At 35.3% G+C, this 17,477-nt stretch overlaps 1 protein-coding gene across 2 annotated transcripts in view; it reads right to left on the minus strand.

Annotated features, from left to right (window-relative positions):
* The window catches only part of CTNNA2 (catenin alpha 2), a 1,529,678-nt gene that overhangs the window by 1,005,009 nt on the left and 507,192 nt on the right, over nucleotides 1-17,477 (minus strand). For both annotated transcript variants that reach the window (XM_043982315.1, XM_043982316.1), the window contains exon 6: nucleotides 15,669-15,935. In XM_043982315.1, coding sequence (XP_043838250.1) covers nucleotides 15,669-15,935 — 267 coding nt within the window. The remainder of the gene's footprint in view (nucleotides 1-15,668; nucleotides 15,936-17,477) is intronic.

Here is a 17,477-nt window from a genome sequence, read left to right on the forward strand (position 1 = left end):
AGATATAGATACACACGTACATATATAATGAGACATTTATCAGAACTTCCATGATATTTCACATGCAAATTTTTCCTTTATAATCTTAGTCTTATTAGATTTGTTTTTGAAAGAAATGTTTTTGATTTTATGTAATTCAAAATATCTACATTATCTTTTGTGATGCTCTCCTGCTTGATCATGAGCTTTTTTTCTATCTATAAATCTGATAGGTAATTCCCCTCATCATATTTCTCTGATTTGTTTATGATGTAATCTTTTATAATTAAACCATGTATGTATTTGGAGGCAGCAAAGATTACCTTTTGGAACTGGTAAATATAATGACATTCATATGCAGGCAAAACTAGGTATTCTTATTAATATTTGGATACTACTATTTCCATTATGAATGTCACTTCATTTGATCCTCACAAGGACCCTGTGAGGTAGATAATAGTATGCTATCCTCACTTTTCCAGTTGAGAAAACTAACAGAAGGAAAGTGACTTGCCATGGTTACACAGCTAACTGCGACTGGATTTGAACCTGGATCTTCCTCACTACTGGCCCAGTCTGCTATCCTCTGCTCATCTACTTTGTTGCCTCAAATTCCTGTCTAATTTTTGCAAGTACAATTCTGGTTCCTATTTGGGAACCAAAGTCAGGAATAAAAGGTTGCATAATTAATTTTGGGCCTGATATTATCCTGTTTCCCAAAGCAGAAGATTCTATAGAAAGAAGATAACATAATTCTACAAGGCTATGCTTTGAGGTTTTCTACGAGCAGATATACTGGAATCTTCACATAGGATAAACCTAGAATTAGGAAATCTTGAGTTCAAATCAGATGCTTCGTATCTGTGTGACCCTGGGCAAGCCTTTTAAATTCTTTCTACCTCATTTCTCAGTTCTCTACTCTATTAAATCAGGATGTCAGTGCCTGTATCCCAGGGATGCTGTAAGGATAAAATGAGATAATATAATGAAAAGGCATTTGTGAACCTTCAAGTTGAGACAGCTGGTGGTTCAATGTAAAGTACCTAAATTCAAATCCAGTCTCAAACACTTTCTCGCTGTGTGGTCAAGTCACCAAATCCTTTTTTGCCTCAGTTTCTTATCTGTAAAATGAGATGGAGAAGGAAATAGCAAACTACTCCAGTAATTCTGCAAAGAAATCTCCAAATGGAGTCATAAAGCGTAGGTATTACTGAAATGACTAAACAACAGCAAACCTTAAAGTGGTATATGCATGCTAACTATTGATGAAGAAGAGGAAGAGAATGATGATATTGCAAAAGCAAAATCCTCTGAATGGGAGAATTTAAGTAATAGTAAGAGATGTTTCTTTGAGATAGCATCTATGTAATTCAACCAGGGATAGATAAATGGGTCCAGTCTTGAAGTCAAGGAGTTTTGGGTTCCAGTCAAACCTTTGAAACTTATTAGTTTGTATCGATGTATAATTTATTTAATCCTTTGTTTTTCACCAAGATAATTCTCTAAAGCTATAAGTTACAGTTATTGAATTAAATTACTTGAGAGATTTGGCAAATTTGGGAAATTTCTATGATAAATAAATCATAGATTATTCATTTTTATATAATAACTGGTAGAATCAAAGCTTCACCTTCCCTCTGCCTTTACACACACACACACACACATATACACACGTTTATAAACAGATATAAGTAAATTTATTGTGATGTTCTGTGATGTTTGCTTACTTACTAAAAGACAACTGAAACTTTTTAGTTTTTTTTTTGTTCTTTTAGTGAGGCAATTGGGGTTAAGTGACTTGCCCAGGGTCACACAGCTAGTAAGTATTAAGTGTCTGAGGTCAGATTTGAACTCGGGTCCTCCTGACTCCAGGGCTGGTGCTCTATCCACTGCACCACCTAGCTGCCCCCTTAGTTTTTTCTTATTGCTACATTCCTGAATTATGTGAACAGCATTCTTTCCAGGGTTTTCTTTTTTTCTTTTCTTTTTTTTTTGGGGGGGGGGTGAGGCAATTAGGGTTAAGTGACTTGCCCAGGATCACACAGCTAGTAAGTATCAAGTGTCTGAGCCAAATTTGAACTCGGGTCCTCCTGAATCCAGGGCCAGTGCTTTATCCACTGTGCCACCTATCTGTCCGTTTTCCAGGGTTTTCTAGCACAAAGCAGCTATAGAAAAAGCAACTTATCTCTGAGGCCAGGTAATTGGGCCATCACCTCCATATGATATGTGATATACTGCAAGGGCATCCTTGGTCTGAGGGACCCACTATTAAGTCCTTGAAGGAACTGTAATGCAATATAGGTTCATATTCATAGTTGACCAATGATCCTGCATGTTTCCAATGAAAATACTGGAGGGTCTTTAGTTAGGTTAAGACATTTCTACTGTTAGAGTAGATTTCTACTCCCCACAGGAGTAGAAAAGGACAACAATGGTCGATTGTTTGCTCTGCTCGCTGCTTTGCCTCTTGTACCTCATACAAATGGTGGGTTTCATGTCAGTATGGCATCCACTGGCATGGGACCAAATGCTCTCAAGACCTGGATAGAACATATTCCTTTCTTGTAAATATCTAGATCACCTCATCAGTGTCCATGCTTCCTGTGCTCCTTTATCTGCCATGGAGCGGATTGTACCAGATTCTCTTTTGGACATGAGTGGTGTGTAGTGACCCTCTTTCTCCTCCCTGGGGTGGTTACATGTTTACCACACAGGAATCTGAACAAAGGGAAATGGGCAGAAGAGGTTATTCATATCTCTGACCATGGATCATTATTAAGGTCTTACTCTAGCTTTTCACAGACACTGTAGCCTCTGACACCTATCAGGCCTTCTTTTCTGATTTCAAGTACAGTTCTGAGGTGGTGAACACTATCAAGTTCCATTCAATATTAATTAGAAAACAAAGATTTAGGGTGCAGAAGGATGCCTAGGTGGTAAGTCTATTTAAGCATTTTCAACACTCTGCCATTCCTGGCCTTAGTATAAAGAAAGTGTAAAATTCTAAAGATCTAAATTCAAATCCTTCCCCTTCATTTGTATGCCGTCTAACCTCTCACAGATGCGGATTTTTTATCCCAAAATGAGAATAATAAGCATACCTAGCATACCATCTTGCTAGGTATTATTACTCATATTATTATACTCATATTAGTATTGTATTATTATTTCAAGACAGAAAGTGATTGGAGAGTTGGTAGTAGTAGTAGTAGCAGCAGCAGCAAAAATATTAACAACAATAACAACAGCAGCATGTATACAACAATTTAAGGTTTTCATAACAGTTACAAATGTCACTTCATTTTATCCTCACAAAACCCCTGGAAGGTAGATGATATTATTACCCTAATTTTACATATGAGGAAACTGAGGCATAGAAATGTTAAATATTTTCCCCAGGGTCACATAGTTAATATGAGTCTGAGGTTTGATATAAACTTAGGTCTTACTGACACTGGTCCAATATTCTGGATGGTAGGTACCTCTTAAAAAAGAGGATGGATAAAAGAAACACAATATAAACTTTCGAATACATTTGAAAATGGGGCATATCTTTCTTCATTAAGTAGCCTGATAAGAGAAGAAAAGAGTATTGTCCTGTTTTGAAGAATAAGAAATAATGGAAATAGAAATGACCAAAAATGTCAGAAAAGTATTCTCAGTATGATATATTTAAAGAATTGGGTGATTTTACCATCAATTGTGTCTGTTTCAATGATATTTTTTATAGAAATTATATGAGATAAAGGTAAAACACCTCTGATGTATCTGTCAATTTTCCACAAAGAGGAAGTTATTCTTCTTTTAAAGTATAGACACACATACTTTCACATATATGTATGTATATCTATGTATATATACACATCACTCTGTGTATTTATATATATATACGTGTGTGTGTTCTGTTAGAAGAAAGTAAATATATGAAAAATAATATCAATTAAGGACTGATAAGAAGGACTTAGTTTAGAATGTTTTTGTTTGTTTATTTTTGTTTTTGTTTGTTTTTTCTTCAGGGCAATTGGGGTTAAGTGACATACCCAGGGTCACACAGCTAGTAAGTGTCAAGTGTTTGAGGCCGGATTTGAACTCAGGCCCCCCTGAATTCAGGACTGGTGCTTGATCCACTGCGCCACCTAGCTGCCCCTTGGGTTAGAATTTTTGAAGATAATATCTATCACATTCTGGTTAAATGTTAAGTGTGTATAGAGGAGAAATATTTTGCTTGTTAATTAATTCCAAATTCTCTTCTCCTAGCAACCTACTTGATGCAGAAATGGTAAGAAGAAAATGGGTGAGGGCCAATGTTATTCATATAATAGATAGTATTATAGTTTGTTTTTTATTCTTTTTTGTTCTTATTATGATCCACGTAAATCCACCAATCATTCAGGATGTCCCTATAATGTTCCCATCACTATGCTAAATACTGGGAATATAAAGATGAAAGAGGAAACACGCTCTTTATTATATAAACTTACATTCTAATAATACCAATATTATTAAGTACTATATCCTATGTGGTGAGGAAATAGTTTCCTCTGGTTACAATAACATAACTATATAAACTATGAACAGTTTACCTCAATATTGAAGTAAGACACATGTGACACTTGACATTAAGGGACCTGAACTTAATTTCCAATTCCATCACTTATTAGCTCTGATATTTTCGACAATTTACTCAATTCCTTTGAGCCTTGCTTCTTTATTTGTATGTTTTGTGAAAGTTTTTTTTATTTAATTTTTTAATTTTTTAATTTTTTTTTTAATTTAAAGTGCTATATGATGACATGGAATTAGAATGAGGTAAAGTTGGGTTCATATCACAACTCAGAATCATCCTAGCTATATTGACCTGGACAAGACACTTAACCTCTGTGAAACTAAGTTTCTTCATACTAAAAGGTGAAAAACTATATAACAACTACCTGACAGAGTTGTTATAAGAATTAAATGAAATAATATAATTAAAGGGCTTTATAATTCTTTTTAAAATGAATAAATGAAAATTGTTATTAGCTTTATTATTATTGAAAATGAGTAATTATTTAGCTTGGATGACAGAATAAGTTTATATATGCATTCATACATATATACATTTATACATACATAAATACATACATACACATGGCTCAAAAAATTCAATTATTACCATTAATATTGCTTTGTATTTTGTTGGTTTTTGTTGTTATTGTTTGTGGCGGTCTCCATGTATATTCCTCAAAGAAATGTTCAATTATGACTATTATTACTTTAGCTTTATGTGTGTATATATTTATGTGTGGACATGTGTAAATATATATGCATGTATAATACAATATAATATATGTGTATAGATGCATATATGCATACATAACCATAATGTTATAATAGATATAATTGGACATTTCTTTGAGAATTTAGAAGCATCCCTAAATTTTGTAGAACCTCTAGGTCACCACAATTATCCTCAGAATAAAATCACACCAGAGCAGCTAGGTGGCACAGTGGATAGAGCACCAGCCCTGGAGTCAGTAGTACCTGAGTTCAAATCCTGTCTCAGATACTTAATATTTACTAGCTGTGTGATTCTGGGCAAGTCACTTAACCCCAATTGACTCACCCCCAAAAAAATACAATCACACCATTAATGTATAAGACTAGCAATCTATACATATGACTGATTAGTATACATTTGACCTTTATTATGATTTCTTTGTGATTTATCTTTTTCCCCCCAAAGGTCAATAATCTGCATTTGTATGTAGCAAAAGATGAGTAGTGTTTCTGTACCTGTTTTGCATATGAGGATACTGAAGCTCAGACAGATGAAAGAATTTGCCAAAATCATGCAAGTAATTAGTGGGAAGACAAAGACTAGATCATAATCCTTAGGACTACTGCTTCTGTAATGTTTCCAGGAAAAATGAAATCACAGAAATTTAGATAAACATCATTCTCATTTTACTGATGAAACATATGAAACCAAGGAAGGTGAGAGGACTTGCTTAAGCTTTATGACTAGTTAGCAGAACTGAGAATGGAACCCAATAATCTTGTTCCAAATGTACTGCTTGTTTTCCCAATATACGGTATATTTATACATAAATCAAATAAAAGAGATCTGCCAGAAATCCATGTTCATAATGATAAATTAAATTATGATTCCAAAAGAATGATCTTAAAAAAGGAGGAGGAAAGCAAAATGGTGCAGTGGAAAGAGTAGTAGATTGAGGCAAAAGGAAATGGTTCTGCCATTTCTTATGTAGTACCTTGGACAGTTCCTTTAAACTTCCAGATCTCAAGTCTCTCCATAATCAAATGGCGTGGTAACACTACCTGAACTCAAACAGATTTTTGATCTCTAAAATCTCTTAAGGGTATAAAAAATGTTGGTTTCCTTTTTTTCAATATTATGACTGTCCACCAGATGTCACTGTAAGGTAAAGAATGCTATGACATATCTACTAAAATTCAGGGAGAATGGTTTAAACAGAGGACATTTATCTCGTGTTCTGAAGTATATGAGTGTATATGTTTATTGATATGATGTCACACGAGGCAAATTCACAGTAATCAGATGAGAAATGACCCATATGGAGGATTCACACTGCATTGTCAGAATAATAATATAAAAATCTGTTTCCATAAAACTTTCACAAAAGCCTGATCAATGAATAATTTATCATTTAAAGTTAAAGAAGAAAAGTTAAATGGGAGTATATATCACTAGCATTGGATTATTTCTATTTTCACCAAATGGAATGACTGACTGATTTAGGAGTCTAGTAAATGAACATTTCAGGAGCCAATAGAGATTGTGTTTGGGGGCTTCTTCTGTTGGAAATTTGATTTATCATTGTTTGGCACATAGAATTTAACTTGTTATGGAAAAGGCAGTAAAGAAAAATAGACTATAGATGAATAGAAGGGAATTTTAATACTGCATGGAAAAGATACATAAGAAAATAGCATCACCATCTTTATTTAGAATACAAGCTCCCCAAAACAGAGATTGCTTCATTTTTTATTTTGCATCCTTAATACTGATTGAAGCCTGGCACACAGTAGGACCATAAAAGACATTTTGAGATCATTTTTTTTTATTCTAGTCTTGTGTTATAATACGTTTACCCTTATCAATGTGATGAATGGTCAACTTACATGAACATGGAATTTCCAAATTTGTCACATCATCAAGCCAGTATCCCTGAGTTTGCTACTGGTCATCTCAGCTAGATATCCACTCCTATTCTGCCTCAACTCCAATCCAATGTTCATGTTGCCCTACCTTAAAAAGCATGGCATATTGCTAACCATAGTCTACTGAGTATTACCAACAACATAATTGTTATTCCTCAAATTTTCTAGATTTATAGGCCTTCTGATGATAAAATAATTCTTATGATATTCTCATAAAGTAGTTCTGCTTAAGAAACCATTAGTGATATTGTTAGCTTTGGCCTGAATTTAAAAGTCAGGAAGCATGGATTCTGGTCCCACTTTTATCACTGTTAATTAGCTTAAGATTTTAGTAAAATATTTTTCCCTCTTTTTTATGAAAGCCATTCATAAAATGGCTAAGAAAACTACTAAAAGAAATTATCTGGTTATACTTTGTTAGTTTGTTTGCTTTTCCTGTTAGCTGGAAGATGATTTATTTGACCTCTTCTTCTTCCTAGGGAAAATCTAATAATGAATAACAAAAGTATCCATATAAAAAGACATGGAGGGGGGCGGCTAGGTGGCGCAGTGGATAAAGCACCAGCCCTGGATTCAGGAGGACCTGAGTTCAAATCTGGCCTCAGACACTTGACACTTACTAGCTGTGTGACCCTGGGCAAGTCACTTAACCCCCATTGCCCCGCAAAAAAAAAAATAAATAAATAAATAAAAAAAGACATGGAAGTAGTAAAAAGACATCCTTAATGAGGAAAGTTAACTTCCTTAGTTTATTTGGAAGCAGAATAACAACTTGTGGAGTAATGTCCACAAAACCAAGAGTTGCAGCCTCATAAAAGCCTTGACTATATAGGCAGGTATTCATTTGTGAACAATGGATGTTTTTATTTATTTGAAAATGACCAGATGAGAGGAATCCATAACTGCAGGGCTTATGAAAATAAGACAGGTATTTAAGTCTGAGGATTTATAAAGATATTCAAAACATTTCAAATACTAAAAATGGAGCTATAATTATAGCAACAATGGTGACAATCTTACATTTACATGCACTTGATTCTATAAATACATATAAATTAGTTATAGGCATTTTCTAATACCCTCATGCGATCCTTCCTCATGGTCTCTGAACCATTATTTCTTTCTCAATAAATTTTCTGGGTACCTTGCTTACAATCTTCCTTTCCTTTTCAGCCTTCTCCTTTATACTTTAGTACATCTGTTTATATGTTGATATTCCCTGAAATATTCTGAATTCTCAGTTCTCTTTAGCTCCCACCATCTCCACCTTTACTCTACCCTAGCAAAACATTTTTCCCATCTAGACTCACCTTTTGTGCTCTCACCATCTCCCATAAGCTCAACTATCTCACAAGATGCAGTTTACTCATAGATCTACATAACTAGATATGTTCCCTTTTCTGAATTTTAGCCCTCCATCAATAACTGCCTACATTTCAAATACAATATTTACAAAACAAAATTTATTTTCCTTTCCATAAAACCAACCAGTCTCCCAAATCCATTTTCTATGAGGCCAATATCATTGTTCCAGTTATTCAAGATTTGGAATTATCTTTAATATTTCCATTTCTCATTCCTCTCAAACAATCAATTGCTAATTTTTGTTAATTCTTTCACAATATATCTTTTTCTCTTCACTCACATACCTACCACCCTAGGTCAGAATTCCTTAACCTCTTGATTAGATCATTGAAATTGCCTCAACTAGTTTCTCTGCCTTCAGTTTCTTCCCTCTCTAATCCATCCTCCGCAAATCTCCCAAAATGTCAGGTTCCTAAAGCATAGATCTGACTTCTAAAGCATAGATTCACTTCTCTATAAAATAAAACAAAACAACACACTCTATTGACTCCCTCTCACCTCTAAGATGAAACATAAATCCTTTGCTTTGGCTTTTAAAGCCCTACATGATCGCTACAATCCACATTCCTAGGTTTGATATACCCACCAAAGTGTTGGCAAAATGGCCTTCTCAAAATTCCTTGTACACAAGATTTCTTTTTTCTTTTCAGTACCTTTGCATAGATTGCCCCTATATATGGAACACACTATCTCCTTATCTCTTTTTTATGGAACCACCAGCTTTCTTCACAACAGAGTTTGAGTCCTATTCCTTCCACACCATGCCCATTGCCTTTCTTCAAAAATTATATATGTGTGTACATATATATAATTATATTATAATTTTCTTGTATAATGTTATAAATTTTAATTATGCAAGGTATTGTTTTGTGTATTTGCATATGCATGTGTGTATATTATGTATGTATGTGTGCATGTATGCATGTGTATATATTATGTATGTATGTGTGCATGTATGCATGTGTGTATATTATGTATGTATGTGTGTATGTCTGTATATGTGTGTGTTTCACTGTGTATGTGCATATTGCCTCCTCCCTTCCTTCCAATAGAAAGGAATCTTGAGGGCAAGGACTGTTCCATTTTTCCCTTTGCATCTTCAGCACTTCCTCTAGTGATAGATGGATTGCAAGTGTTACAACCTTCTAGAATTGAAACCTTAGAAACAAAGGGCAGGTTTTGTTTTATCCCATATTAGAGAGGGGGATGAGGTATCATCATTCCAGTTTCTGTTAAAAAGAGGCTCACACAGGGTGGGACAGGGAAGAATGAAACTGAGTGCTAATCTACAAATAACTAAATGTCTAGAGTTTTTGCTATATAGTGAGGATTAGTAATGACAAAATTTATGACTCTTACATATCTGATTTTCCCAGACTTCACCATCTGAGAAAGAATTTTCTGGAACTGAGATCTGCTGAAATCTATTCTAAGGTTCTTTCTGGTGACCTAAAGTAAAGTAGATAAGAATATACTGCTCTGCCTTCCCACTTAATAGTCTGCTTACTTATATAATAATATAAGGTTCCCTTTGATGTCATAGTCATCCTCTCCCCACCCCCACCCCCCCAAGTCATTTCAGAAGTTGCAAAGACACTGGACTGAAATGAACAATTTTGAGCTGCCACAATTTTGACAGAGTCTTGATTTTTCATTTGATTACCAATCATTTTCCCTTTTGCAATTTTAGTGCCAGGGTCTCATATGACAGTTTCAAGTCATGAAAGCCCTGCTTTTTTCTCATTCTTTTACTTCAGAAATCACTATGTTGAATTTAGATGTCTAACCATAATAAGTGTCAGAAAACAGGTCACCAAGTCCAAATTACATTGAGATTACCAGCCTGCAAACAAAGCCAACATTTCAGACAAATAGAGGATAACAACGAGTCCTTACTTGGACTGTGAGGTATAACTATCAAGCTTGGAATCAGTCAATAGCATTATATACCAGAAGGTCACAATATTGTGCACTTTTGATTACTAATATATTATTTTCCACATTTAATTGGGGATACCTTACTCAATTATGACTAATTTGAAGGGAAACTAATCAAAGATGATTTTTCCTTTTTTGTAGATAGATATGAAACGCATTATTAGGTAACATGATTACTATATCTGAATTTGTACTACACTATTTATTGTCTTCCATGACATTTAAAATGTTTCCATTTCTAAATTACAGTATTTTAAGGATATGCTTAATTTACAGTTGTTATTGATGCCTTTTCTACTATGCAAGTGAATGGTCTCTCATTTGGAGATCTCAAAGCATTCTACTCATTTAAATCTTGATTATATTAATAACTCATTAACATGCATAAAATTCCCATTTAATAGAATAATAGAATGTGAGAAAAGTGATAACAGGAAGCTTAATTCACTTCAACCCCAAGAAAAGAGAGCAAGTTAATAGTGTAGCTAGGAATAGCACTCAAAAATTGAGCCTGAGGTATGTGCATTCCAATTTAATGCTAGACTAGCAAGATTGATAGAGCACATCAAAGAAGCCCTAATGTGGTTATATTGCACTGGTGAATTACAGGCCTGCTCTAAAGTAAAGAAAGCTGGTGATTATATTTTTCAGTGAGAGAAATGCTCAAAAAAACACAGGTAAGAATTTTTTAGGATATGTGTTAGTGTGTATAAGGGAAAACTTGAATGGACTAATCATATCCTACCTATGGAATTCTAATATTTAACTCTTGCTTATGAGAAAATGTGTGAATTCAATTGCATTTTTTGAGTTATAACCATATGGATTCAGACCAAATAGAACAAATAACTCTGATTTTATGGCAACACAACTGGGAATGAGAAAGGTGGATAAAATGCTAAATGGGATAACAATAAAAACAAAAAAAGTTAGGTAGAGGAACCATGTGAGTTGTATTGACTGATACCCAAATGTATGATCACATGTCTTTATCTATGTGCATACCTATATAATTCACATTATTATGCCCACAATTAGCCCTTATTTAAAGTATGTTTTATCATATTAAAGAAAAATATCTCTGATTATATGTTCCAGTTAGGAAGACCTAGTTTTAAATTCTACCTCAGAAACTTACTACATGTGTTACTTTGGGCAAGTTACTCCCCAAACTTCAATTATCACCTCATTGTGGATCATTCCAGAATCTATATTGCTATCTATTCAATAGCCTACTATTTATAAAGAAAAAGGCAATTTGTTGGTGTACTTCAGGATAACCCAATGAGTTGGGAAGAACTGCATTTATTGCTCCATATCTGACATGTACTAGCAGGCTACTCAACCTTTCAGTGTAATTATGTGACCTTATCTTTACATATGAGATCATGGACATAAAGTGCTTCACAATCCTTAACACTCAAGAAAAATGGCAAAATCATTTTCCCCATTTTTTCTTTCTGTTTCCACTAACAACATCTTGTTTAATTCTTTCATTATTCTTGGGTAAGATGACTACAATAGCATACTCACTTGTCTTCTCACCTATAGTTTTTCAAGATTTAAAGCTATACAAGAGGGTGTAACAAGATCAGTCTCCTTAAGGTATATATGGGGCCATGTCATTCTGCTGTGCTGGGACCCTTATTTCCTACATGATAAGTTCTAAACTCCTTCAGTCTAGTATTCAAGAGGAGAGATGTATGTACATGAAATGGTGGGTTAATCCTAAACTCTCCTTATGGTTCTAAATTCCACTATTTTATGATATAGTCGAATGAGATTCCTCAGCATTCTCCAAACATGATGACCTCCTTCAACACCTAAATCTGTGTTCATGTCATTCCTTTCTCCTGAATGACTAATACCCTCTTTGCTCTAGTCCATCCCTACATCCCTAAGACTAAGAGGAGCATAGAATTTAGATCTGGGGAATCACAGAAACATAGAAATCCCAGAAATGAGCAATTCAAATACATAGGTAGCAAGTTGGCACAGTGGATGAATACAGCACTATATGACAGGAATACTTGAGTTCAAATCTGGCCTCAGACTCATTGGCTGTATGACCCTGGGCACATAAATTGAAATCTCTCTAGGCCTCAGTTTCCTCATTTTTAAAGTGATGTTAATAAGTGCTCCTAACTCTCAGGGTTATGCTGGGGATACCACAAAATATATGCAAAATTCAATGAAAACCTTAAAGTGCCACATAAATGGGAGCTATTATAGTTATTACCACCACATCAATCTATACTGTAAGATACATAACTGATCATTCAGTCTCTGCTTGAAGACCTCCAATGAAGAGCAACCAACTAGTTCCAAAGAGAGTTTATTCCACTTGTGGCTAGTTCTAATTTTTAGATAGTTCCCCACTATCGTTACCACTCATATAAGGTCTTTATTTATCTCTTTTCAATTTTAATCCACTGCTCCTAGGACTTGACCTCCAGGGCCAAGCATATCAACATGATAGTTTTTTTGGCATTTAAAGACAGCTATGATAACTTCTCTTTTCCTGACTCTACATTCCCAATTCCTTCAACTAATTCCCCTATTGCATGGACTCAAGGCCCTTTGCCATGGTGGCTCTTCTCTAGTTTTCCAGTTCATTTCTAAACTTCAGGATCTGGAAGTGATCTTACAAGGGCAGAGTACCAGAATATCTCTTATCTTTTTATTCCTGGAAGATGATAGGTAGATAGATGGATAGATAGATAAAGGATAGATAGATAGATAGATAGATAGATAGATAGATAGATAGATAGATAGATAGATAGATAGATGGATGGATAGATAGATGGATAGAGATAAATATGTATGTGTCTCTAGATAGAGAGATATAGAGTTATCTCTATACACATAAAATATATGTTATATATACTATATATTTATCTAATATACAATATATATTATATCTTTTATTACATATAAAATATATACAATATGTATATTTTTTCATGTAGCCCAAGATCATCGTAAATATTTTGCTGCCCCATCATTCTGAGCTTGTGGCTCTTTAACACACCTGGCTTTTCCTCAGACAGCTATGCCTCTCCTCTCTCATACTAGCACCATTAAATTTTTGACGCCAAGTGTGAGACTTTACATTTTTATCTATACAATTCCACCCTATTATTAGATTCAACCAAATGTTCTTGATGATCAAGATCATGTTGATATTAAGTAAAAACTTGGATTTTAAACCAAGTCCTCTGAGAGAAATGATTATTCCTCTGTTATACTAATGCCCAATTTTTTGAATTAGGACTAAGTTTCTTCCTCCCCCTTCTGTTTCTTCATTCCCTATAGGTTATTCAGTCAACCTTTAAAGGACAGGAATGATAAAGAAATAGAATCTTGGGAAGACAATCCCTACTGGGAGAATTCAGATCTATTCAAAAGGTAAAGAAATTTTAGTTTAGGTGTATTGATGGCTTCAGGTCCATTGTGTTTTACCCAGATGTGTCTGAGTAGAATTAAATTCCTCCATTTGTCTAGATTACCCTAGATTATGTGATATGGGCATAGATAAATTTCTTTCACCAAGATTGGGTGATCAGAATAACATTCTCCAGACCCTTATTAGAATAAGCCAATTTCTCATTAAAATATTAATTCCCTCATTACTTGTTAATCTATCAAAGTTGATTGAGTGCACAAGATCATATAAGCATTGTATGTGTTCTAAGAAGGATTCTTTGGCATTTCCGAGTGCCACTGACACCTTTTATTAGTTATCCACTAATACGATTAATAAAATTACTAATTACTCAGAAACTATGTCTCCAATTTTTATATGCTACATCTCAGACTAATAACCCAGTGTTCCTTCCATTAAACTTCCATTTTTTTAATGAGCTCGGCCTGAACATCTCTCATCTGAGCCCCAGAAGCCCTTTCTTTTTAATACATACTGCTTTTTATTTCTTATTACTTTTGTCTTAGATGTATAATTATATCTGCCTATTTTATTCCATGTATTATTCAGTAAGCTTGTATAAAAATTTGTATAAAACAGAGATCATGCTTTATACCCTCTTTAGAGTCCCACAATACCTACCATAGAGCAATAATTGTAGACTGGAACTGACTGCAAATTTGTAGCCTTGTAAGTGGATAGTTAACTAACTACATTTGGAGATACATAGAGCTTGCAAAGCAAATTCTCTTCTATGGTGTTTTGTATATAGTAAACACAACAAATGTGTACTGAATTAAAGTGATAGGCCTTTAAATGTCAGGTCAAGGCCAAGTTAAAGGACAGTCATCTTTCCTTGAGGTTTTCATTGTCCAACGCCTGGGAATGGGAGAGACACATACCCTAGTAATGACTGTGTTTAACATCAGCATCATATGGGAAAAAAATTCACATCCTAATAGAAGGTCGAGAATAGCCTATGAAATCTAAAATGGTCGGGAAGCCACAGCATGAAAAGAATGAAGATAATGCTTCAGGCTAGTGCCCAGTCTTTTTTTTTTTTTTTTGGTGGGGCAATGGGGGTTAAGTGACTTTCCCAGGGTCACACAGCTAGTAAGTGTCAAGTGTCTGAGGCTAGATTTGAACCCAGGTCCTCCTGAATCCAGGGCTGGTGCTTTATCCATTGTGCCATCTAGCTGCCCTGTAGTGCCCAGTCTTAGTATGCCTCTCTAAGTCTTTATTATTTCTAATGGGGCAATGCCATTTCTTGTTTTATTTTCTTTGGGCGGGGGGGTTGGGGGAGAGCAGGGCAATGAGGGTTAAGTGACTTGCCCAGGGTCACACAGCTAGTAATTGTCAAGTGTCTGAGGCCGTATTTGAACTCAGGTCCTCCTGAATCCAGGGCCAGTGCTTTATCCACTGCACCACCTAGCTGCCCCAGCAATGCCATTTCTGACTATGGGACATGCCTCTAATATATTAGTTCTTCACTAAGAAAGGTAGCACCCTACAAGATTTCTATTGGGATATAATTATGTACCATTAGGGTTCCTAGTTTCAAGGAATCTAGAGGATGCAAAGTATAGAGAATAGTATTATGGAGTTTTGTGAAACCAGAACTATTGTTGATAAAATTAGTGTACCTTCCCAGGATGTTGCACAAATAAGTATTCATTAAAAAGACATATTTTGTTTTATATTGTTTTGTTCCAATCCCCCCTACCCAATTTTCTGAGTGGAAACCAGAATTGCTTGTGCATGAGATTGTGATACTCACATCAAACTCATTGAGGGCAGCAGCCAGCTCCCCAATGCCAGTGTGTCCTTTGTTTTCATCAGTGGGGGAAGTAGCCTGAGCAGCATTTGAAATGCCAGCAATAGCTTCCTGGACTTGTTTGAACACATAGTCCCTGTTGGCTCTGGTGGCAGCCACATCTGGATGACGGAGAAATGCTTGGGATGCTGTGTACAACATAGTGGCATTCTTCTTCAGAGCCCCTCGGGCAGCTGCCATCTCATCCCTACAGTGAGGATCCTTCAGTTCCTGAACAAAGAAAACATAGGGAGATACCATAAATGCACATTTGCTTTTCAAAAATGCTTGGAAATGCAGAATGAAAAGAAAATTTAGAGGTCATCAACGCAAATTTGACTTTATGTTGCAGATGAGAAAACCAATGGCCAGACCTGTAAAGTCACACCCTTAACATCATGTGGGCAGAGAGTGGCAGAAAGGGGACTCCCTGTTTGTCTATGCATATATCTTCATAAGTAGGTTCAAATTACTAGCTTTGTGACCCTGAACAAGTCACTTAACCCTCATTGCCTCCCCCCCAGAAAAAAGAAGTACGTTCAAAATAATATCATATTGAGTTTATGCCAAGCCCCTCATAACCACCTTACCTATGTCTTTAAATAGTTTTCTTTTCATAAAGGCTTGTCATCTCTGACAGTTCAAGTCTTAGATTTTTTGACCAAAAAAAAAAACAACCCACAAATCTCAATGATTAGGAAATCAATATCACCCTGGTGCCAATAGAAAAGCTATCTAAGAATAAACCTTGGTGGCAGCTAGGTGGCACAGGGTATAAAGCACTGGCCTTGGATTCAGGAGGACCTTAGTTCAAATCCAGCCTCAGACACTTGACGCTGAACTAGCTGTGTGACCCTGGGCAAGTCACTTAACCCTCATTGCCCTGCAAAAAAAAAAAAAAAAAAAAGAATAAACCTCAAGAGGGTAATTAAGTCTCCTATTAAAGGCCAAAAATATTCTCTCCATTTGAGGAGATAATCTTGATGGAGAGGTGCTCCATATTGGATAGTTGGTATGAGGTGTTAGGAGATGGACATGGACGACAGAGATGTTCCCACTGTATAAAGGCCATGAGTTTAGATTTGGTTTTGACATTAAAAAATTGTAGACTCTCAGAGTTTGAAGGGAGTTCTGTGGCTATTTAATTCATCTTAGAGATGAATAATTTACCCATTGGAAAAAAGCACCCCATACTAAAATAACCATTCAGGCCTTGTTTAAAGAGAGGGAGGGGAAATAGATTGTAAGCTCCTTGTGCCTGCTATATCCCCAGTACTTAACTCAGTAAGTGGCTCAAAGTACATGCTCACTGAGCTGAACCCAACTTTGCACAACAATCCATTCCACTTTGTGATACCTGGAATTGGTAGGAAATTTTCTCTCCCTGTAAAGTACCTCTCTACTCCAATCAGGAGTACCTTTGTACTTACTAGGTAACTTCCAACCAGAATTCCTTATTTTATACCTTAGGACTGAGCAAGGAAAGTCTAATGCCTTTTCTAGGTGCCATGATAGATAAAAGTGCTGGGTCTAGAGTCAGGAAGACCCTAGTTCAAATCCAGCCTTAAATCTTCTAATTCTCCTTTTCCTAATCTATAAAGTTGGGATAATAATAGGACCTCCTTCATAGTGTTGTCAGGATCAAATGAGATCATATTTGTATTGTGTTTTACAAAATGTAAAGTGCTATAGAACTGACACCACCATTATCATTGTCATGTCATTGTTGTTGTCATCACCATCATCCATCATTAATAGAGTCCTTCAAACACT

This window comes from Dromiciops gliroides, chromosome 2, assembly GCF_019393635.1.
Source record: "Dromiciops gliroides isolate mDroGli1 chromosome 2, mDroGli1.pri, whole genome shotgun sequence".
Lineage (NCBI taxonomy): Eukaryota > Metazoa > Chordata > Mammalia > Microbiotheria > Microbiotheriidae > Dromiciops > Dromiciops gliroides.